The sequence below is a fragment of the Pelodiscus sinensis genome, chromosome 1 (genome assembly GCF_052426305.1).
Source record: "Pelodiscus sinensis isolate ZL-2025 chromosome 1, ASM5242630v1, whole genome shotgun sequence".
Classification (NCBI taxonomy): Eukaryota; Metazoa; Chordata; order Testudines; family Trionychidae; genus Pelodiscus; species Pelodiscus sinensis.
This window is the reverse complement of record NC_143052.1, coordinates 142,793,574-142,816,815: the sequence shown is the minus strand read 5'-3', so window position 1 is coordinate 142,816,815 and position 23,242 is coordinate 142,793,574. Positions and strand designations below refer to the sequence as shown.

Below are 23,242 nucleotides of genomic sequence, written 5' to 3'. Positions count from 1 at the left end.
CACTTACAGCGGTGGCAGGAAGCAGAGCGCTTCAGCCACAGGGCGCTCCAATTCCTGCTGCCATGGAGAATCAAGGTGCAGTGGGCCAGGGGGAGAGGACGGGTTAGGCAGAGCTAGCTCCTCGTGGTGAGTGGGGGAGGAGGCGACTCCTGCTATCGCTGCACCAGGCTCTAATAGTCCCCCAGACAGCATTGCTCAGGGGAGAGGGCAAGGGGTTGGGGAATAGAGGGCCTGTAATGGGGGGGTTGTCCCAGATTCTGGGACTTCTACCGGTGGCCCTGGCTGCTGGTTCCACAAAGAGTGGGATACAGTACTTGGGGGTGACCCCACCTCTGCTGTGGAGACCCCCATGACTACTCTGGCAGCTAAGGGCCAGCTGAGAGTGGGCTGAGCCATGACAAAATAGCAGATGGGGATGTGGAGCAGGAGGGGACCCAGCAGGTGAGGACAGTTTGCTGTTTGGACTGGGCTGCAGCCAGGCGCTCTTCTCACCCCAGGAGGAGATTAGTCAGCCACAGGCTCGGCGTGGTGATATGGAAACAGGAGAGGAGGCCGCTGGTGAGGGGCTTCCATTTTGGGAACTGTTGAAGCAAGATGTTGGTGGGAGGCGCTGCCCTAGGCTAGCTTGTTTCTGTGTGCGGTGCTTGTAGGCCAGGGGGGGAGGGGAAGGAGTGCTGATGGCTGCCTTGTGTCTGTGTGGTGTGCGAACCACCACATGTGTAGGCACAGCAGCGGAAGAGGGTGTTGATTGACTAGCTCACTTCATGGCTATCTTCCTCAGAGATACTGGGCAATCCACTGGCACAGGTTCTTTGGCAGGGTAATTTTCCTGCGCTACTCTGCCATTACAGAGCGGGGCACCTTTGCAGCATACAGGCCAGCCGCACAATGGCCTGGGCAGACGCTGCAGTCTTCGAGAAGCGCCTCCCTTGATTCCCTGATCACCCTCAGCCATAAGATAGCTTCCATTACAAGATGTGGAAAATGTAGGGACAGTATTAATTGAAATCCCCTCCCCCCCAATATTGCTAATTGTCAGTAAAAGCCCCATACCCAGAGCCCAGTGGTGTCCTGGAACATTGAATTCTCCCATTCCTGAGGTGCATGTAGTGGCCACTACATGCATCTGACAACATGGGTCTTTGCCCATGAAAGCTTATGCTCCGATACAGCTGTTAGTCTATCAGGTGCTACAGGACTCCTTGTAACATTTGGAATGTAATAGGAATACCGAGTCCCATGAATTTGGCATTTATTTTAAAGCCCCAGCTCCTGGGGTCATGTAAATATGTGAGATTCTCACCTTTCCTTTTAACTAAGTGAATGTATCATTCCTTTCCATCAATGTTGCAGAGTGAAGCTCGAACTAGTGACCCCCTAAAGGAACAGAATGCAAAAAACAAATACAGAGAAGACAATTAGTATTGCATACAACTTAGAATCCCTGTGATTTGTGGGGAGAGCCTTATGCCATTTGACTGCTTGGGCTGGTAATGTTGCTTCCCATATGGTCTTTGATTCCAATGCAGTCCCTACTCACAGGTGGAGGGAAGTGTTCCATACCAGCAGTAGCCACTAGGGGTCAGCATGCGTCCTGAGAATGTTGGGAGCTCAGGTTTGAGGCAAGACTAATCTGCTGACTGGTGTGGAGATGTGACCATCATCTCAGCTTCCTTCTGACCATGACCTGAGGGGCCTGGTCTCTGCTCTATTCCCCACCCTCCCAAAAAAAGGGAGAGCCCAGAGGGATCTCATCAGGTGAAAATAGCAGAGGGATTGTTCAAGCAAAACAAGCCCTAGATCCCTTTCTGCACCAGCCGCTGTCCCTGGGGTGAGGGGGATTCACTTTCCATTCCAGCCTAGGTTCCCTCTCACATCTGGAGTTCAGCCAAGCAGTGACTCCTCCACTACCCCTCCCCCTTCCCTTGCGGCTGGGACGCCAGAGCTCTTATTCTGAAAGAATCTCACTGAAACCTGAGGCCACATTTCCCTCCCACCCCACTGACTGGCCTCCTTCTTTTCCCAGACTGCTTGGAACCCTTCACACCACACACAGCCCCAGCCATCAGAAATCCCCGCTCTCTGTCGCCTCTTTGCAGAAAGATCTGGGCTTCCATTCTCCTGTGGATGAGTCTCAGCTTTTCCACACCACCCCGCAGCACTAGCCCAGCTGAGAGGCACTCTCACTGAGCAGTAGGGAGCAGCACAGAGAGGCAAGTCTGGGCCTCCCACATGGCAGCATTGGGAAGGAGCACTAACCTTTAGAAGGCACCAAAACCAGCTCTGCAGAGCTCCCAGTCCCCAGGGCATGAGAGAGAGGGCTGGGGAATGGAAGCTGGGTACCGCATGCTTTGGCACCTGGGTGCAAGATGAATGTGGGCAGTAATAAGGAAACACAATGCAGCAGGAGCTTTGGCCACTTTTATTTCTTGTTTTAATTCCAAAGAGTGTGTGAGGATGGAGGGGAGGGAGAGAAGTGGGGGCAGATTCGGTAGCTTTGGCCTTGACTGTTGTGAAAGTAGTTCTGTCCAAAGGGGGTAGTGCTCAGTGCTGGGAAGGAGTTCTGGTTACTTCACTTTCTGGAAGATCTGTACACAAATCTCATCTTCTGCTGTCATGCGCTGGGAAGAAGAAAGGGAGGGAGGGAGATAAAAGGGGAGACTTGAGGCATCTCTGCCAGGGCTTCTCAGTCCCAACCCACAGTTCCCATGTTTTCCAGCCGTGGGCCTAGCTCCTTCCTCCCTCTCCTCCCCCAGCTCCACCAATGTCCCTCCAAATCTGACCCGCAGCAACCCCCCTGTGACTGCACCTCTGCCAGCTGCATGTGGTTCTGTCAGTGCCCCACAGTCCTAACCCCCAGCCGCTTTGTCATTGCACTCCTGCCCCCATGCCGCTTTGCCACTGCCCCAAAGCCCATACCCACAGCATCCTTGGTATTGCACTCCTGCCCCTCACCCTGCAGCTCTGCTAATGCTCCATAGCCCTACCCCACAGCCTCCCTATACTTCCAGTTTCTTCTTTGTGCCTGAAGAGGTTTTGGTGTCACACAGAGGAAACCTTGTGTCTGATTCATCTCTTGCCTTTTCCTCTCACAAGCCCCAGGAGCACTGGTGGAATTGCAGGGCAGGGCAGGGACATTGGCCCATTCACGCTGAGCTCAGCCAAGTCAACTTTTGAACTCTGCAGAAGGATGTTTGTGTGAAGTGGCCGTTGCCCTGGTGAAGCCATGCATAAAGTATGGGGCCTAGCTTGAGGTCCGCTGGGGTGGGGGCGGGGACGCAGAGACGATCATCCCATTCTGAGCCTCTGGCACACCCGGCCTAGGGAATCCCCTGAGACTACCTTCTCTGGGGTGTTAGCCGGCTCCTTCTCACCAAATGCAGATGGTCCCCCTCCAGCCAGTGCCTCCAGCCCCGGTTTCTCTTCTCTCCTTGCTGCTCACACACCAACTGATCCCCTTCCCAGGAGACGACTGTCTGAAATGGGTTGGGGAGAGACAGGCAACATGGTCAGGCATGGGAAAAAGCCTTGTCTACTTCTTTGTACTGTCACCATTCCACACTGCCTCACTACCTGCCCCTCTTTCTGAAGCACATTTTCAAATGCAGGTCTTGTTGTGAAGGGTTTTTTCTTTGTTATGTTCCTAACTTTAGACCCCTTAGTCTGGCTTTCATGTCTGCTGATTAACTTCAGCATCTTATAAAGTCAGACATTTCATGACACGTGATGAATCCGTTCCAGGGGATAAATGATTTGCATTTCTGACTTATTTCAGGGTATTACTGCTTGGGACAGATTTTAGGATAGTTGGATACTGAAACTTTAGACGGCTGGGCTCTATGCTCCTCACCCATATACATCATGAAACCTGAACACATCAGCTATTAACCCAGCAGACCCAACATAGCTCTGAGCTGGATTCAACTCTGGCTCCTGCATCAGAAACAGCATTGTTCTGGTTATTAAACAAAGCCCTCGCCACTGTCCTTGATCAAGATGCCTTGACATCACTGGTCTAGCCTTTTGGCACTCTCACCTGGCACTTGCGTCCATCCACTGGCCCCAGGTCCTCTTCAAACTCCTTCCCCAGGTCAAAGTCCATGATGTAGTTGCGCAGTGAGGTGATTGTGCGGATGGTCATGTGATCTCCAGTGTGGATTATCTCCTTGTCAGGTTTCAGGAGGCAAACCAGTTTTCTCAGGGCCACATTAATGTCTAGGTGGGATGAGGTGGAGGGAACATGTAATGGGGTGTTGATAGTAGTGAACTTCATTTCTCTGCCTTGGTTCCCTCGCTACATTCTCCTCAGGCTATGTCTAGACGACAAAGTTTTTCCGGGATACCAGAAGTATCCCGGAAAAACTCCACCGCATTCATGGAACGCATCTGCCCTTTCACTTTCTTTTTGTGGACAAGCAGACGTGCTCTTTTGGAAGCCCTGTCTTCCTCCTTCCATGAGGAAGAAGGGCTCTTCTGACAAAACTATCAGAAAAAGGTATGCAAATTGCAGAGCACCATTCGCATACCTTTTTCTGATAAAACCCCATAGTCTAGACATAGCCTCAGTGACCATCACTACCCCCATCAATATAGCTCATTCCCTTCTCCAAGAAGGCTCCACCTCCTGCACTCACACTGCCCACCCCTCCTGCACAGACGGGTGACTGTGCAAAGCTCCACAGCTAGGTCATAGTCGGAAAGCTTAGGGCCAGAAAGGCCCATCAGATCATCTGCTCTGACCTCGTGTATATCACAGGCCCCCAACACTCATACAGGGAACTGGGCAGCCAAAATGAGAGCATTCCACCTGCCAGGGGACTGAGCTGTGCGTGCCACAGGCAGGGATGGAGGTGCACTTGTGCTTGTGTCTGAGTCCCAACTGCGGCACAGGAGCAACAGATGTGAGAAATACCTGGGAAATCCCAGCATGCTGCCCACATGCTGTAGAGGAAGCAACTCCTCCCACACACATAAGTTCACTGTCAAAATGGCCTGGGGAAAGGTTCCTTCCTGACCCCATTTAAGGTCATCAGTTGGGCCCTGAGCATATGAGCAAGACCCAGCCAGCCAAGCATGTGAGAGAGGATGATCAGTGCCACCTCAGAACCCTCCCCCATCCCACCCAATGTCCCATCTCCAGCTATGGCCACCTCTGCTGCGCCAGAGGAAGGAGACAGAAAAGCCCCGCGCCCCAGAACACAGCGGGGAGAGGAAGAATCTCTGCCGGTGACTGGCCCAACCCCTGAAGCATGAGAGCTGAGGAAGATCGACATGAACATGAGCGGGGAGCCCTGCGCTCCACCCATCACACAATCCCCCTCAATGTCTCCAGGCCGCTCTGAACCCCCAGCGCCCACAGGCGGCACCAAACTCCCCTGATGCTTAAAGTCACAGAGGGACAGGCGGGGTAGAAACCCCAACCCGCTTGAGGTGCCATCCCTGGGGAGGGAGGGCAAGGAGAGGAGGGAGCGGCCGGGGAAGGGTGCGGTTACCTAAAGCCCGGAGGTAACCGTCCATGTTGTCTTGGGAGACGAATCGATAATAGCCGGTCAGATTGGGAGGCATCGTAGGGCAGATGGGCAGACGTGATGGATGAAACGAGACAAGGGGAACAGGGGAGATGAGACCGAGATGAGCTGGGACCTTGGTCTCCCCCTCTGGGCCGGCCCCTTTCCTGCTTGCTCGCTTCACTCTCCCTTAGGGGGCGGGGAAGGGGGAGTTGATAAGGCAGCCCCACGGACAGGCGTCTTGCTGCCGTAAGAGTCCCCTGGTTCCTCACCGGGGAACACGCCGCGGCTGGGGCTGGGGCTGGCTCTGTTCCGGGCACCTCCGCTTCAGTGTGGACAGGCCGGGGAGCAGCGATCGGCCGTAGACCAGGCTGAGCTTCCGCAGCCTTCCACTCCGGCGCTTTAAACTCCCGGGTGCTAACCGGAAAGCGCTCTGCTCTGGCGTCTCAGCGACATATTCGGTCAGAGTGAGCTTCCCCACAGCAGTGCCCTCAGCGTTCAACCCAGAGACACCCCCCCGGCAGCTGGGAGCTTCCCCACAGCAGTGCCCTCAGCGTTCAACCCAGAGACACCCCCCCGGCAGCTGGGAGCTTCCCCACAGCAGTGCCCTCAGCGTTCAACCCACAGACACCCCCCCGGCAGCTGGGAGCTTCCCCACAGCAGTGCCCTCAGCGTTCAACCCAGAGACACCCCCCCGGCAGCTGGGAGCTTCCCCACAGCAGTGCCCTCAGCGTTCAACCCAGAGACACCCCCCCGGCAGCTGGGAGCTTCCCCACAGCAGTGCCCTCACTGTTCAATCGAGGGACACCCCGGCAGCTGTGAGCTTCCCCACCGCAGTGCCCTCAGCGTTCAACCCAGAGACACCCCCCCGGCAGCTGGGAGCTTCCCCACCGCAGTGCCCTCAGCGTTCAACCCAGAGACACCCCCCCGGCAGCTGGGAGCTTCCCCACAGCAGTGCCCTCATTGTCCAAACGAGGGACACCCCAGCAGCTGTGATCTTCCTCATAGCAGTGCCCTCATTGTCCAAACGAGGGACACCCCAGCAGCTGTGATCTTCCTCATAGCAGTGTCCTCGCTGCCCAACCCAGACATTTTGGCAGCTGTGAGCTTCCCAGCAGCGCCCCACCCTGAGAGACACCATAATAGCTGTGAGTTTCATCAAAACAGTGCCCTGTCACTGCCCTTTCCGTGAAAGACGCTGCACTTACTCCCTAGCAGGTTGCGCTTCATGACTGTTATGCCCCAGCCAGCTGAGTTGGGGACCACGGAAAAGCGGAGGACCAGGGACCCCCACGTGCTACTGCTACCCTGCTGTTCTGGCTCCTCCGGGCGCAGGTGCGCCCCGCCCCGGCCTCCACGCACAGCTCCCTGCAGCTCTGCCATTGCCTCTGAGCCCTGCCCTGTGCAGCTCCCCCCCCCCCCATTTCAATCCAGCGCCCCGCAGAGCCCCCCGCCAGGGGCGCGGCACTATCTGTGTGGCGCAGGGAGTGGGGAGCGGAGAGCCCATGGATCCCAGCTGAAAAGCCTGTGTAGGATGGAGCCCCCGCCCCCTGGCTCTGCCCCTCCAGCCTCCTTCACATTGCAGCGAGGAGGAGACTGGCTCCCACTCGCTGCCCCCTTCCCCTGTCCCCTCCTGCAGCACCTGGCTCCCGCGCCCAGCGCATTGGCTGCCGGCGCCCATCAGTCAGCGCGGGGCTGTGCTGACATCATGCTGCAGTAGAGGGGCTGGGCTGGGCTGGGCAGGGAGCGGAGCGGTGCGAGCTGGCTCCATCCCTCCCTGCTCCCAGGGGCTGCGAGTCCGGCCGCCTGCCCCGCGCCCCGCCGGCAGGAGCGAGCGAAGCCGGGAGCGAGAGGCGCCGGGCGGCTGCTCTTCTTCGCTGCGGCGCAGGTGGAGCCGGCTTCAGCATGGGCTGCCCGCGGCCCCTCGCCTCCCTCCTCTTCCTCTGGGCCTTGCTGCCCAGCAGCGGCTGCAGCAAAGGTGAGTGAGGGCCCCGCGGGCAGGCCCTGCGCACGGTGCACGGGAGCCAGCCGCTCCCCTGTCCTGCCGAGGGAGGGACCCCGCGGCGATCCGAGCCAGCTCCTGGCTCCAGCTGGGTGCTGCCTTCTCTCCGGGCATCCCTCGCGCGCTCCGCCTGGTACCCGCCGTCCCCCGCCTCCCTCGCCCTTTCTAGCGCGTCCCCAGGGCCTCGGCCCGCTCGCTCCCTCTTCCTCCGAGCTGAGTCCTCGCTCTCCCCAGAGCCGCCGCTGGTGCAGCTCCCTGGCCCTGGGTACCTGCCCCCTGCTGGAATACAGCCTGAAATAACCGCCCCCCAGTCTCCACCCTTCGTCCGGACGCGTCCCCGGAGACCTGCCTGCGGGGCACGGGACTATGCAACCTCTGGGCGTCGCCTAGCGGAGCCAGGGCATCCGCTGTGCCGGGCGCGGAGACCCGCCCTGGATCTCAGGCATTCCGAGCACGGTGTTGTCCAAACCGCAGGCGCACAGCGCGGGTTCCCAGCTCTCTGGCTGGGGGCGCAGACGCAAGAGCCTGAGGCGGCGGGTGGAGTGAGAAAGGGGGGACTAGTCTAGGAGGCGGAGTGGCACAGGAGGGGCGGAAGGCATGGGGGGGGGGGACTAGGCCCCATGGCCGGGCTGCAGAGCCGGTTCCCTTTCTGGCTGCAGGTGCAGAGGGGGGTGTTGGTGTTGGAGGGGGTTACCTGGTGGTGTTTTTGTACTGAGGGAGCAATCATGGATTACGGCCCCCTGGGGCTAAATGCCCTTCCTTGCCTTAGCGAACTGCACCGCCCAAGCCCAACGTAGCTTCTGCTGTTCACAAGTGGCTTGGCTCCCCATGGGACCTTCCAGGAGCTGCCCCCAGAGATTTCCCCCAAAGCCTGCCCCTGATCCTGGGAGATTTCCCTCCCAAGAAATCACCCTGGTGCCTTCCAGCTGACAGATGGAGTCAGTCAAGATTTATCCCTCTGCCATCAGCTTGTTGCCCCAGCAACCGGGCGTACCTGGCATTTACAGCCATAGATTTCTGCCTCTGTGACAATTTATAAACCAGAACCTGGCTCAGAGTGGAATGGGAGGGGGCTTTTCTAGCGTGGGGGTGGGTGGGAAGGTGGGAATTGCACACAGGAGCCCCCAGCTCTTGAGAATAAAGGAAGAGCGTCTGTTTCACTGGGATTTCTACACAATACAGCATTAATCAATATGGTGAGAGAAAAATCCCAGCCCACAGCTGCGCAGGCTGGATATCCCTGCACACAGCTTTTCTTCTGCTTCTTGTCCGGACCTGGAGCCCGGCTTGCAGCCTGAGCCCTGGACTCCCTACTCACAGTGTTCTCTGCCAATGCACCTCAGGTCTGGTCCTTGCAAATGAGTGTCTGGCTCCTATAGGGTGCTGATCCGAATCCTCCAACACTGTGCTAAACAGAGCTTTGCTGCAGGAACAGGCCCCATGGTGCCCTTGAGGTGAAAGGCTCTGTCTCTCATTCCACCACCCCTCTGAGCCCCTGCTGTGTAGTCAGAGCGTTGCCCAGGCGTGACTGTACTCTTGTCTGCGTGGACTGGGTGAATGGGGTGGGACGATTAGATGGGGGTTGAAACTAGGCCATTGCAATATAATCTCTGAGGCCCATTCCACAGGGGTAAGATGGTGGGGAGGGCTGATCATTTGTAATGATTTTCCTTTGCCCTCTCCATCCCTCCCTCCTCCTTTCTCTCTTTCCCTGCCCCGGAGCTTGTGTGATAAAGATTAATTTGCTATTTCTGGGCCTGTGACATTTTTCAGAGCCTCCTGCCGGCTGCTGTCTCAATGCTGAGTCTGGCCAGGCTCCAGCCAACAGGATTAGCACTTCGGGCAACAAGGAGGGGCCAGGGGAATATGGGACATGACATGGAGCCAGGGATGAAGGAGAAAGGAGCTCAGGGAGTGAGACATGTGCATGGAATATCTGTCAGTGGAGTTTCTAGGGATCCCTTTCAAGCCCTTGCCCAGTCAGGAGGTGGGGGGATGTGGTAAGGTTGCTCCACAGGAATAGTCCCTAGGGAAGTTCTAAGGGTGGCTCTGTCCCTTAAATTGTAACTTTTATTAAGCTGGGAGCAGGGCAGGATTTTTCTCTTTGAATCTCTCCTTAGAACTTGGCTCCTTCAGCCCCTGCAGTGTTGCTGTGGCTCTTGTCTGTGTGTTGCTAGGAATTGAGGGGCTCCATCAGGACAGAGCATAGTGGTAGCTCCCCAGAGCCACACACACAAGCATTATCTCTTCCTGCCCCTTATCAATCTACTTTGGGCCTCCTTTATTTCAGGATTGAGGGTGGTGCCCCCAGCCTTTCTGGGGAGCCTTCTATGACTGTGGCTAACTCATTCTTGTCCTCCCATTCCTGTCCCCCAAATCCTCTCAGCAAACAAGCACAAGCCCTGGATCGAGGCCGAATACCAGGGCATCGTCATGGAGAATGATAACACAGTCCTGCTCAACCCACCACTATTTGCTCTGGACAAGGATGCACCACTGCGCTATGCAGGTACTTGGGCAACAGGGTTGGTGGAGAGAAGATGGGGAGGAGAAACCCAGAAAGAGATGAGACAGTTTATCCTAGTACTGGATGGTTGCTTAGCACAGGGACTGATGGCTTTACAGCACCTCTGGCAAGGACCCCTTAGGACAACGTAGGTACGCAGCAGCATTATTTGGGAATAAGTGACATTATTCTGAAATAACATTGCATGCATCTACACTCCCAGCCTTTATTTAGAAATAATGGCGGGCTGGAGGACTTCTTACTCCAACTCCCATAACCCTCATTGACCGAGGAGTAAGAGAAGTCGGAGGAAGAGTGCTCTTCCTTCCACTTCCTGCAGCGTAGACAGCACCAAAAGTCGAGTTGACCTATTTCGACTTTTACTACACAATTGACACAGCTGAAGTTGCTCAGATTAATTTGACTTTAGCCCTGCTGTATAGACTTGCCCCAAGTGGCTTGCCTTAATTTGTACCAGTTGCCAGTGCTCCTGGGAATCTTTCTTAAAGCCAGGAATGCCCTGGTCAAGACTCCTTCCCCTACGAGTGCCCTGCCCTGGGAGCTCTTGCCTGAGCTGGCATAAAGAAGCCTCGAGGCAACCAGAAATCATCATTCTCAGGCAGAGAGAGCTGGGAACATGAGGAGGGAGCTGTGAGGCAAAAGGGAGATGGGTGTTTGCAAGATGAAATGGTGGGAGGGGAAGGGGGCAGGATCAAGTTGCAGAGAGACAGCGAGGTGGATGAGGGCTGGGTGATAGGGCACAGAAACTTCTTGCTGTCCTCACTGGCCTGTTTCTTTTCTTTTTTCTGCCTCTCTCTCTTCCTTCTCCCCTATTTGGGGGGTGCCAGGTGAGATCTGTGGTTTCCGGATCCATGGGGCTGGAGTGCCCTTTGAAGCTGTGATCCTGGACAAGGCCACCGGTGAGGGGCTGATCCGGGCCAAGGAGCCGATGGACTGTGAGGCTCACAAGGAGCACACCTTCACTATCCAGGCATACGACTGCGGAGAGGGACCTGATGGGACCAATACCAAGAAATCCCACAAGTGAGGCAGCAGTGGAGAGTTGTGGTGGCTGGAGCTTACCTCTTCACCTGCTAATGCCTGAATGGGGCACCCAACCCCGGGGGGCAGGGGGAGGCGGAGAGGACACTCAAATGATTCATGCAGGAACCTCCTCTGGTGCCAATGGCTCTTTTCAGAGCCTCCGGTTCACCAGTCTGTATTTTTCCAACAATAAAAGTCAGGCAACACTAAGTGTGTATAGATTGTCAGTAACTATGGGGCAAATGAGTGATGCTCTTTGAAGTGAGGCATGTCTGAGAGTACTGTCCTAGGTGTTAGTGCTTTGTGCTGAGGTATGGACAAAAGCCCCAAATTGCTTTATGTAAGAACATAATAACGGCCATACTGGGTGCATTTAGGCCAACAAGGGGTGAGTCACTTAATACATTTGCCCTATTCTATTGGAAAACAGCTGTTTCCAATAGAACCTGATGCTAGATGCTGCAGAGGGAATGAACAGAATAGAGCAAATGTATTAAGTGACTCACCCCTTGTTGTCCTGTCACAGCTTTGGGGGCATAGAGTTGCATCCCCGACCATCTTGGCTAATAGCTATCGATGGATGGAACCTCCAAGAATTTATCCAATTATTTTTGAAATGCTAGTTATAGTTTTGGTCTTCACAACATCCCCTGGCAATGAGTTCCATAGGTTGACTGCACTTTTCATGAAGAAGTACTTATGTTAATTTTAAACCTGCTAGCTGTTAATTTCAGTGTGTGACCCCTTGTTCTTCTATTATTTGTCCCACCACATAACACTTTCTTAATTACTTTCTCAACAGCATTCATGATTATCAATCATTATGATCAGTAATCAAGCTGATTACTCCCAGTTTTTTAATCTCTCTTCATGTGGAAACTATTATTTAGCCCTTTTTGTTGCCCTTCTCTGTACTTTTCTGGATTCTAATATATTTTGAGTGGAGATGACCAGAACCGCACAAAGTACTCACAGTGAGGGTATAGCATGAATGTATAGAGGAAATGTGATTTTTTTTCTGTCTTCTTGTCTCTCCTTTTCTTAATGGTTCCTAACATTCTGATAGCTTTTTTGTACTGCTGCTGCACACAGAGCAGCTATTTTCAGAGAATTATCCACAATGACTATAAGATCTGTCTTGAGTGGAACAATTAATTTAGACCCCATCATTTTATATGTATAGTTGAGATTATGTTTTAGAATAAGCATTACTTTGTACTTAACAACATTGAATTTTATCTGCCATTTTGTTGGCCAGCCACCCAGTTTTGCAAGTTCCCTTTGTACATCTTCCCATTCAATTTTGGACTTAATTCTCCTGAGTAATTTAGTATCATCTGCAAACTTTGCCAGCTCACTCTTTTCTTCTTTTCCAGATAATTTATGAATATGTTGAATAGCACACATCCTAATACAGATCCTTAGGAGATACTGCTAATTACCTCTTTCCATTGTGAAAACTGACCATTTTGTCCTACTCTTTGTTTCCTACCTTTTAATCGTTTACTGATCCTTCAGAGGACCTTTCCTCTAATCCCATGATTGCTAATTTTGCTTAAGAGCATTTGGCAAGGGACCTTAGCAAAGGCTTTGTGAAAGTACTAGTATGCTGTAGTTACTGGATCATCCTTGTCCGCATATTTGTTCCCTCAAATAATTCCCTCAAAGAATTCTAATAGATCAATGAGGCATGATTTCCCTTTACAAAAGTTTTGTTGCCTCTTCCTCCACAAACCATGAGTTTGCTCATAATTTTCTCTACTATAGTTTCCACTAGGGATGTGAATGGGTAACTGGTTACCTGATAAGCATCACACTTACCTGATGATGCTTACTGCTCACAGCCTGCCACTGACGGAGGGCTGCCCCAGCAGGGCTGGGAGCTAGTGGTAACCTCAGCCCTGGACCTGGAACAGTCTTGCCACCAGTGGCAGCAGCAGTCCCGGGACCAGGGCCAGGAGACCAGTAGTGCTGGGGCCAGGAGCCTCCTGTTGCTGCTGGTAGCTGAGGTAGCAGCAGCCCTAGCCTAACCAGGGCCTAATGTCTAACCGGGTAACTGATTAATTGGGATGTTACATCTCTACTTTCCATCAATTTCCAACACAGTCTCTCTCTTTCCTGAGAGATCCTGGCCGAGTCCCTGGAAGTCAGTGCTGCTGTGTGGGGGCCGAAATCTCATTCCCTGCATTCTTTGAGGACTGGGATGAGGCTGGTGCCCACTGGGGGTTGTTTTCTTGGTCTGCCTTGTGAATGACCTAGGTTTCATTCCCTGGTTTGGTCTCTTGTTCTCTGTCACTGCCTTGTCAACCAGTTGTTTATTCACCTCTCTGTCTCCATCAGGGCCACTGTGCACGTACGGGTGAATGACGTGAATGAGTTTGCTCCGGTCTTTGTGGAGAAGTTATACCGTGTGGCAGTAACTGAGGGGAAACTCTATGACCGCATCCTGCGGGTGGAGGCCATCGATGGAGACTGCTCCCCCCAGTACAGCCAGATTTGCTACTATGAGATCCTCACTCCCAACATCCCCTTCCTGATTGACAATGATGGTGAGAGCCTGCCTCCATATCCCTCTGAGACCACAGTTCACCTCCTGTACCCCTTGCCACCTCGGCCTGGTCCATTCCCACATGAGTGGTAGTGTGTGATCCTTTCAGCTCTGCTTGCGTTCCTCAGCCTTGGAGCAGAGACAGCTGCCCTTTTGTCTACAGAGGTGCTTCAGCATGTTACAGAACAGACACAAAGTGGCATTGAATGAGGACTTTGCTTGGGCTCTGCCTTGTTTGCTGTGGTGGTGAATCAATAGATGTTGTTATAGAGTGGGACTGACTCTTGGTGCACTGCGAGCGAGGAAATGGAGCAATGTTCTGCTGACGTGCATCTCTCCCTTCTACTCTGTCCTCTTCTCCCTTCTTTTCCACTTTCCCTGACTCCTGATAGGTGTCTGTCCTTTTCTCCCTGCCTGTCTCAGGCTCTCTGCTCCACTAACCCCCAGTCTCTCTCCACCAGGGAACATTGAGAACACTGAAAAGCTGCAATACAATGGAGAGCGCCTGTACAAATTCACAGTTACGGCCTATGACTGTGGCAAGAAGCGAGCGTCTGATGATGCTGAAGTGGAGATCCAAGTGAAGCCCACCTGCAAACCTAGCTGGCAAGGTATGAAGCCTCCTCTCCCATCCTGACCATATCCTCACCTCTAGCTCTCCCCTCATGGTCCAGCTCCCCCAACCCATCCCACCATAATCCCACCCTTTCACGCTTGAACACTTTCTCCATATCGTCCTGTCGCCCTTAATACTTTCCTCACCTCCCCAACCCATGCAGTGTAGAGTCTCTCCCCACCCTCATCTGCTGTGGGAGTGTAAAGATCCTAACCTCTGACCTTTCGCCGTGCTCACCAACATCGTCAGACAAACCCAAAGCCAATTGCAAATGTGTATAAATGTTCATGTATTTGCTTAACTACAGGTACAACTGATCAGCACAACTGTGCTGTCACTGTGTTACAAAGCTATGGGGTAGCAAACACCACTATGGGGAGATCATTGCTTGCATCTGTGAGAAGCTTGGAGTGTTCTTAGGTGCCATATTACAGCTAGGGCTGATAGCCCTATCTATTATTAAGGTTGCCTGACACTACCCATTACATGGCCTTGTTTTCAATTCCTTATAACTTTGCTAATTGGGGATGAAATTTCCCAAGCTGGTTGATTGCCTCGGGTTGAATTTTTTTTGTTTGTAAGTGCTTGGAAAAAATCTAAGGGAAAACAGGATTATAGGTGGAAAATATGTGTAAAAAAATTTTGAGTAACATTTTCTTTGGCCATTTCTAGAGTCCTTGTGCCTTGGGAGAGGAATTGAAATTTGACAGGCAGTGGCGTTTGTGGCAGTGCCTTTTGTTGTCCCTGTGTTATAAGACTTTGAACAATCACAGTTTGCACATGCTCAGCACAGATGTACAAGAATGTTACAGCTAAAATCTCTAAAAGTTCCATCCTCCCTGAGCACACTCCATCCACTTGCTCCCAGCTCCTAGTGCTGACTGGAGAGCACGTGTGCTACCCCACGGAGTGACTGAGCAAGCTCCATCCAGCACAGGGCTGCAGGGGCACATGAGCTTTCCCTGGGCTGTAATTGCTGCTCTCAGAGGGGTGGGGCTGGACCCTGGAAAAGAGAAAAGGAAGCCTGTCTCTCCTGCGGTCTCAGTAATCCTGCCCCTGCCAGCACCTAGGCAGTACAGAGGAAGAAGCCAACTGATTCAAATGCTGAAGGTGCAAGAGCTGGACCTGGGGTGTTGCAGGGGAGAATGGGAGTGGGGTGGAGTGGAGTGGGGGGAGAGATTGGGACATGTCTCGGGGATAGAGATTAGGACTAGGCCAGCTGGAGCAGGACTGAGAGCTGGGATCCAGAGGTAAGCAGAGTCTGGCACTGGTTGGGCAATGAGAATAGGGCTGGGAGCCAGGGGAGAGAAATTGGGAGTGTGGTCGGGGAGGAAACTGAGCTTGGAAGCGGAGCTGGGGGAAGACTGGGATGCAGGGCAAGGGGACTGGGAGTGGGACTGGGCTGGGGAGTCTGCCAGGGTGAGACTAGAATTTACTGAACAAGAAGCTTGGGATTGGGATCTGAAGCCAGAGGATTGGAGACTGGGACTGATTGAATGAGGAGAATGGGACTGGGACAAGGAGCCAGTAGGGACAGGACTGAGACTGAACAAACTGGAGGGATTGGAATGGAAAGGGTCAAGTTTTGGGGGGAATAGAGAGAAGAGTCTGCCCACTAGAGCACACTCTCCTCTAGAGCTTGGAATGGAAGCCACGTGCCTTGAGTCTCATCATTCCTCAGCTGTCAGCAAATAGCCGGGTAACCCCCCGGCAGAGCATCCCACCCCCCACTAGTGCTGCTTCCCACTGAGGATAACAACCTACAAGTGCTCTCAGTCACTCTGAACTCAAGGGGTAGGACTCTTCGGGTGTGTCTAGACTACAGGGTTTTTTTGAAAAAAAATGGCCTTTTTTCAAAAAAACTACCTGCATCTAGACTACTGCCATGTTCTGTCGACAGTAAATTGAAAGAACGTGGTGGTTTTGTTGATGGCAGTAAACCTCATTCTACAAGGAATAACGCCTTTTTTTGAAAGTCATCTTTCGAAAAAAGGCGCTATTGCATGAAAACAGGGCTTTTTTGAAAGAGAGCGTCTAGACTCTCTTTTGAAAAAGCAAGTCTCTTTTTAGAAAAATCTTCTTGTTGTCTAGATGCTCTTTTTCGAAAGAGGCTTTTTTGAAAGATACTTTCAAAAAAGCCTCTTTCGAAAGAGACTTGTAGTCTAGATGTACCCTTTGTGTTGGATCTGAAATTTCCAACCCCGCTGATGAACCATGAGAATGTCAGTATGAATCCACATGACTGGATTTTTGTCTCTTCAGTTTTCTTTTTTTAAAACTTAGGAAATGGCATGCAAAAAAGTATGTTACAATAACATGGATTGCAAAGCCTCACCGAAAAGTTAGGAATGAACAATATTAAGATTGCTTTTGCAACTTTAATTCAGCCACCTTATACATGTGCATTATAATGGTATTTAACTGTGTGATCACATACTCTTTTTTTTTTTTTTCCTACAAAACCCCTGCTTTGTTCAGTTTACAGAACTGATAGTGCTCAAGGAGGAAATCAGAGCTGTTCAGGGAAGGAGTCTGTGTGCTGTAGGATCTTTGCATCATTTGTTGCAGAAATTGGAAGGCATGTAGTAAAGGAAACAGGAGGTTGTAGAGGAGGGTCTCATGGTTAAGTTTCAAAATCAGGTCCTTAATGTTTCAAATTGGGCACCCAGAATTAGTTCTCACTTTTGCCCTTAATCTCTCTGTGCCTCAGGTCCCTAGCTGTGAAATGAAGAAATAAGTGAAAATAAGCTCACTGGTGCTTGTGAAGTACTCAGGGTATGTCTACACTACCCCGCTAGTTCGAACTAGCGGGGTAATGTATGCATACCGCACTTGCTAATGAAGCCCGGGATTTGAATTTCCCGGGCTTCATTAGCATAAGCGGGGAGCCGCCATTTTTAAATCCCCGCTGCTTCGAACCCCGTGTAGCGCGGCTACACGGGGCTCGAACTAGGTAGTTCGGACTAGGGTGCCTATTCCGAACTACCGGTACACCTCGTTTCACGAGGAGTACCGGTAGTTCGGAATAGGACCCTAGTCCGAACTACCTAGTTCGAGCCCCGTGTAGCCGCGCTACACGGGGTTCGAAGCAGCGGGGATTTAAAAATGGCGGCTCCCCGCTTATGCTAATGAAGCCCGGGAAATTCAAATCCCGGGCTTCATTAGCAAGTGCGGTATGCATACATTACCCCGCTAGTTCGAACTAGCGGGGTAGTGTAGACATACCCTCAGATACTGTAATGATCAGTACCATAGAAAAGTCCATAAGGAAATTAATTCTGCCTACAGGGCAGGGTTTGAACAATGTGGAGTAAATGAGGCCTGGGGCCAGATATTGAACTACAAGCAGCAAAGAAAGTATTGATTAGCTGCTTATTTAAAGAGCCTCCCTCTCTCTTGTGCACTTGATGAGATGGACAGTATGTGATCATGTAACTGAAGACTGTGCCATATGCATGTGCACAAGGAGGCAGAATTTCTGGCATTTCCTAACTTGCAGGTGCTTGACCTTGCAACCTGACTGTCATGTTAATGCGTGTTTTTCTGTGCAATATTGTATTTAAATGATCACTTATATTGGGTGCCTCAATGTGAGACAACACGTGCATTTCAGAAGTGTTGAGCTCATGCAGGTCCTGTTGAAGTCAGTAAGAACTGGGGGAATTCAGCACCTCTGAAAATCAGGCCCTAGGTTATGGGAGAGACGTCACACATCCAGGAGTCTCTGTGCTATCCATCAGTCCAGGACACAATCCACCCTCTAATCTGTGCAATCTCCCCCCATGCTGACCCCAGCACCAAAAACCCAGTGGATGGATGAATTTTTCAATACGGAAAGGGCCAACAATCTGAAATTTCCAGGGAAGCTCAGCAGAGGTGATAGGTCTATGCCAGTTGCCCTGACCTAGGAAGACTCCAAGGCAGGGCCCTAAATCCTCCTTCTCTCTCCTCCAATAGGCTGGAATAAGCGGATCGAGTACGCGCCAGGCGCAGGCAGTCTGGCCCTGTTTCCCAGCATCCACCTGGAGACGTGTGATGAGCCGCTGTGGAACATCCAGGCCACAGTGGAGCTGCAGACAAACCATGTGGCCAAGGGCTGTGACCGTGACAACTACTCTGAGAAGTCGCTGCGCAAGCTCTGTGGTATGCAACCCTCCTGCCCCAGGGGAGCTATGGGGGGGGGGGTCACCTGCCCTCCATCCACTCTACAGAGAGCCACAGGCATGCAGCCTTTCCAACTCCTGCACCAAGTAGAGCCCAGGGGATAACTGGCCCATTGGGGTCATGGGATGCTACCCACCCACTTAGGGAGCCCCCTAGACCTTCCTTCAGTCCTGGCCTGACGAGGAGTCATGGGCACTGAGGGGAGCCAGAGGGACAATACTTGCATCCTGTCATGGGAAGCATGGGGGATAGCCCCCACTGTCCTAAAGAGAGCTGTCAGAAACCCCCTGCATCCTCAGAGGCCCCTGTGTCTTCCCAGTCCCACCCCTATGTCACGCTCCACCCAGCCCCTTCCACTCCCTGGGCCTTGTGAGTCTGTCTGTCTGCCCTGACTTCTGTCTCTGTCTCCCTTCTCTTCCTTGGCAGGTGCTGCCTCAGGTGAAATCGACCTGCTGCCTGTGCCCAGCCCCCTGGCCAACTGGACGGCACGTCTCTCAGTGCATTACAGCCAGGACAGCAGCCTCATCTACTGGTTCAATGGCAGCCAGGTGGCGCAGGTGCCTGTGGGCAGTGGGGTGGGTGCCCATGAGGGGCTCAGCGACCACTTCACCCTGTCGCTGTGGATGAAACACGCTGTGGCACCTGGCAAGGGCAAGAAGGAGGAGGAGACGGTGATCTGCAGCACGGTGCAGAGTGGTGAGATGCCCTGGGGACAGGCCGCCCTCTTGTGAGACTGATACTCCCCCACCCCCACTCATCGGCATAGACAAGGTCTTTCCACTTCCAGACTAGAACAGGACCATTGCTTTCCGGAGGGATTCTCTCCCTGCCCACTCCCAGCCAGATGGGCTCCATCACGTCTTCTGGGAGCAGCCCACCCCAGGAGAGACCCTTGCCCTGTTGCAAGGCATGGGGGGTGGAATGGCTTCTTCTGCAAGGGCTCTTGTCCTGTGTGATGAGTGGGTGGGGCCTCAGCCCAGCTGCTCAGGCTAGCCCAGCTCTCTGAGGGGCCGAGGACAGTGATCTGTGGAACTCCTTAGATGTTTCATCTCCGTCTCTGCCCCCCCTCCCCCTTTCTACAGAGGATGGCTACTCTCACTACTCTCTGGCTGTGCATGGCTGCCGAATTGCTTTCCTCTACTGGCCTTTGCTGGAGAGCGCGAGACCTGTCAAGTTCCTATGGAAGCTGGAGCAGGTGAGGAAAGATCTGCCTCTCTCTCTTCCTCCCTCTCTCTCTCTCTCTCTCCTCCACTTCCTGACCTCTCCTTCTCCTGCCTAGCACAGGTCTGTGATGATGAATGGCACCATTATGCCCTCAACCTGGAGTTCCCCACCGTTACACTCTATGTGGATGGCGTGTCCTACGACCCTGCGCTCATCCATGACAATGGCCTCATCCATCCCCCGCGGCGAGAACTTTCTCTCATGATCGGAGCCTGCTGGGCTGGTAAGTTCCCCATCCTAGCACTGCCCCCCACTAGGGGGGAGGCTGGAGAGGAAGCGGAAGGGTCCAGAAGATGCTCCAACTAATGCCAAGCAAGGGCCAATGCAATGAGAATACTGGCTAGCTCAAGAGGCATTTTCAGCACCAAAACCAGGATGCTGCCTCCCTCCCTCATCGACCAACCCAGGTTGGTGACAAGTCAGATGGAAATGCCAACAGCATCCCAATGGGCAGTGACAGCACAAGCATCCATGAGGATGCTTGCACCTGGATGGATCCTCTCTAGGCTCAGAAGAGAGTTCAGTCTCCATAGTCTTTCAGTTCTTGGCCTGTCTGCTAAGGCTGCCAGCAGTGATGCTGGTTTAATTGATGAGGGTTCCTATCATGGGCATCAGCTGAAAGCCCGTCTGGGGAAGGTAAGACCCAGCCCCACTCTTTCCACCCGAGGCTCTGCCAAGCCCCACCCACCCCCACCCTGATCCTGCTTGGCCACCTGAAGAGCTGGGGCTATCATGATGCCCCCAGCCAGGCCCTCCCCAGCACCATGGCCCCCTCAAGCAGTCGGGCTGTTGAGCTGTGTTGCCTTTCCTGGGGGAAGCTGGGCTGCCACGCCGCGGTTCCAGCCTTCCCCAGTGGTGGTCCTAGCCTTAGGCAGTCAGTCATGTAGGCAGTTTTGGGAAGGCTGTGCCTTCCCCGGCCTATGATACTGACCGCCCATAGTTCCTATATCATTAGACTGAGCTGGGGCATCTCAGTTCAATTCCTAAATGGAAGACGGGTGGGAAGGCTGTGAATGGCTGCCAGACAGAAAGAGCCTCTAGGTTGCTTCAGACTTGAGGCCAGGTTGGAGCCTGTGCCTAGAAGATGAAAGGCTCCCTCTTTCTCTGCAAGGTGTATTCTGATCCCCCTGCTCAAAGCCCTCAGGCCCAGAGCCAACAAAATGAAGCTGCTTTCTGTCTCCCACCACCTGGGCCCATCTTGCAGTCATGCCTCTCTTGATCAGAAATGCTCTTCAAGCACTGCTCTCTCTTTTGCCATGTATAGCCAGAAAAACTCTTCAGCAGCCTTGTGAGTCCCCCTGGAATTATCTAGGTTTCACAGGGGAAAGCCCAGTGGCCAGTGAGAAGGTGGCTAGGGTCTGTGCATTAGGTTCATGAGGTCAATATTTCTGGGAACACTCCCCTCCCCGTATGCTCACCTCCACATCAGTCTGGTTGTCCCCTTCCTGCTCTGCCAGGGAAGCCTTTGTGCCTGACGGGCCTCATGCTGAGCAGGTGTGTTCCCCCCGCCCCCTTCCCCACACACGGCAGACACAGCCCCTCAGCCTTTCCTTTCCTGGCCCTACAACTCACCTGCTCCCTAAGGCTGGTGCTTAGTCAATGAGGTGACTGTTTGCTTCTTGCAGAGGAGAAAACCAAAGAGAAAGTGAGAGGGAATGAGAACTCCACAGATCCCATGCAAGGTATGGACTGGGGTGAGGCGGATCACCCCCTTCTCCCCCACGCATGACTGTCATCCCCTTCTTGCATGGTGGTGCTCCACGCTGCTCCCTCCCCACACCCCATCTTCTCTGGAAGGAAACTGGTTATTTAGCAGCATTCTGACCTCTGTGGAACATGAGAGGACTGGGGCGCAGGGAGCAGTGGAGCCCATTTTGGGCAGGCTGGCTATGTTGATCCTGTGGAAGACAGGTAAAATAGTCTCCATTCCTGAGTATGGATGCTGAGGACAGTGGGGGAAAATGAAGAGCTGGGGGCACAGAAGATGCAGCCTCACCCTAAATTATCTAGTGGGGATTTGACCTTTTGAATGTCTTCATGGGAGCCATAGAGAGTAAAACAAGACTGGGTGAGGGAAAGCATCTCTGTCAAGGCCTCTGTGTCTTGGTAGAGTCTTCTCTCCACCCTTGTCTGCCTAGTTTCTTTTCTTCTATCTGGATTTCCAGATTTTGTGCTCCCCCTTCTTGTAAACTCTCCTCCTTGTTGTTTTTGTCTTCCCCCATCCCACGCTCACCTTTCTCTCTCTCTCCCTCTCACCTCCATATTTCCCTCACAATCTTGTTTGCCTTCTCTTCTCTTCATCTCCGCTGCCTCTCTCGCTCTTGCTTCCCCTGTGGCCCTGCACTGTCTCTGTCTCTCACACCCTCCTCCTCCTCCTGTGTTCCCCTTAGGAGACCCTCTGCTGATTCACCACTACTTCCACGGTTACCTGGCTGGCTTCACCATCCGCCCCGGCAGCCTGGAGAGCCGGGAGGTGATAGAGTGCCTCTATGCCTGTCGCGAGGGGCTTGACTACAGTGACTTTGACAGTCTTGGCAAAGGGATGAAGGTATGGCCCTTCCCCATCTCGCATGAACCTCCCCCACTCCCCACTTCAGCCCTGTCTCCCGCCACACCCCAGGAATCTCCCTGTACTTCTCTTTGTCATCTCGAGTCCAAAATCAAAGCATCCCGCAGGGACTCTTCAGTCCGTTCTTTCCTTTTCCTCCCATAGGTTCATGTGAATCCTTCCCAGTCCCTGCTCACACTGGAGGGGGACGATGTGGAAACCTTCAACCACGCAATCCAGCATGTGGCATACATGAACTCGCTGCGCTTTGCCACGCCCGGAGTCCGGCCCCTCAAGCTCACCACCACCGTCAAGTGAGTGCAGCAGTGCCAGTGGGAACCTCTGCCCCTGGCCAATTGCAGGGAGCCTGTAGGAGTGTTCTCACACAACATGTCCCTTGGTAGCTCATGGCAAGCCGCACCTCCCATTATGCTCACCAACAGACAGTGTTCTCTTGGTAAAACTCGCTCTTCTCTGGTGCCTTTTAATGTAGGGTTGGTAATCTCAAAATGTACAAGAGCAAAACCTAACTAAAGTCTCAGAGGTGTAACTGTGTTGGTCTGTAACTTTAAAAATACCAAGTAATCCTGTGGCACCGTAGAGACTAACAAATATATATATCGTATCACGAGCTTTCATGGGCACACCCACCTCCTCAGATGAGATAAAAGTAGCAAAGTTTGTGAACACTTGCCCTGGTGTATTTGGGAGTGTGAATATAGTATGAACACAGAGCCATCCCCTGCAGCACTGTGCGCTGGCATCTGGTCAGTTATCCCATTCACTCATGTTGGTTTTAGCTCTGCTTATGGTGATGACACTCTCATGGTGACAACATAGGAACATAAGAATGGCCATACTGGGTCAGACCAAAGGTCCATCTAGCCCAGTATCCTGTCTGCTGACAGTGGTCAATACCAAATGCCCCAGAGGGGATGAACAGAAACAGGGAATCAAGTGGTCCCTCTCCTATCATCCATAACTAGCTTCTGACAAACAGAGGCTAAAGGGATCATTCCTATCCATCCTGGCTAAAGCTATTGATGGTCCTGTCCTCCTTGAATTTACCTAGCTCTTTTTTGA

At 53.0% G+C, this 23,242-nt stretch overlaps 2 protein-coding genes across 3 annotated transcripts in view; one reads left to right on the top strand and one right to left on the bottom strand.

Moving 5' to 3' along the window:
- Nucleotides 1-2,407: 2,407 nt before the first annotated feature.
- RBP5 (retinol binding protein 5) lies at nucleotides 2,408-5,704 on the bottom strand. 2 transcript variants are annotated; one of them, XM_075903541.2, is made up of 4 exons: nucleotides 5,493-5,704; nucleotides 4,037-4,215; nucleotides 3,343-3,476; nucleotides 2,408-2,621 (listed from the first exon to the last, which is right to left on the bottom strand). In XM_075903541.2, the coding sequence occupies exons 1-4, from the start codon at nucleotides 5,563-5,565 to the stop codon at nucleotides 2,615-2,617; spliced, it is 393 nt and encodes a 130-aa protein (XP_075759656.2). In that variant the 5' UTR covers nucleotides 5,566-5,704; the 3' UTR covers nucleotides 2,408-2,614. The 2 variants fall into 2 exon arrangements, with proteins under 2 accessions (XP_075759656.2, XP_006127404.1); XM_006127342.5 differs by having other exon boundaries at nucleotides 3,375-3,476; nucleotides 5,493-5,700.
- A 1,423-nt stretch (nucleotides 5,705-7,127) lies between these two features.
- Nucleotides 7,128-23,242, top strand: part of CLSTN3 (calsyntenin 3) — a 28,919-nt gene continuing 12,804 nt past the window's right edge. Inside the window, exons 1-12 of the mRNA XM_075903507.2 lie at nucleotides 7,128-7,485; nucleotides 9,896-10,018; nucleotides 10,864-11,059; nucleotides 13,400-13,608; nucleotides 14,069-14,218; nucleotides 18,181-18,366; nucleotides 18,814-19,083; nucleotides 19,470-19,582; nucleotides 19,672-19,834; nucleotides 21,237-21,293; nucleotides 22,002-22,159; nucleotides 22,325-22,473. Of these exons, the coding sequence (XP_075759622.1) occupies nucleotides 7,413-7,485; nucleotides 9,896-10,018; nucleotides 10,864-11,059; nucleotides 13,400-13,608; nucleotides 14,069-14,218; nucleotides 18,181-18,366; nucleotides 18,814-19,083; nucleotides 19,470-19,582; nucleotides 19,672-19,834; nucleotides 21,237-21,293; nucleotides 22,002-22,159; nucleotides 22,325-22,473 (1,847 nt within the window). The 5' untranslated portion in view covers nucleotides 7,128-7,412. The remainder of the gene's footprint in view (nucleotides 7,486-9,895; nucleotides 10,019-10,863; nucleotides 11,060-13,399; nucleotides 13,609-14,068; nucleotides 14,219-18,180; nucleotides 18,367-18,813; nucleotides 19,084-19,469; nucleotides 19,583-19,671; nucleotides 19,835-21,236; nucleotides 21,294-22,001; nucleotides 22,160-22,324; nucleotides 22,474-23,242) is intronic.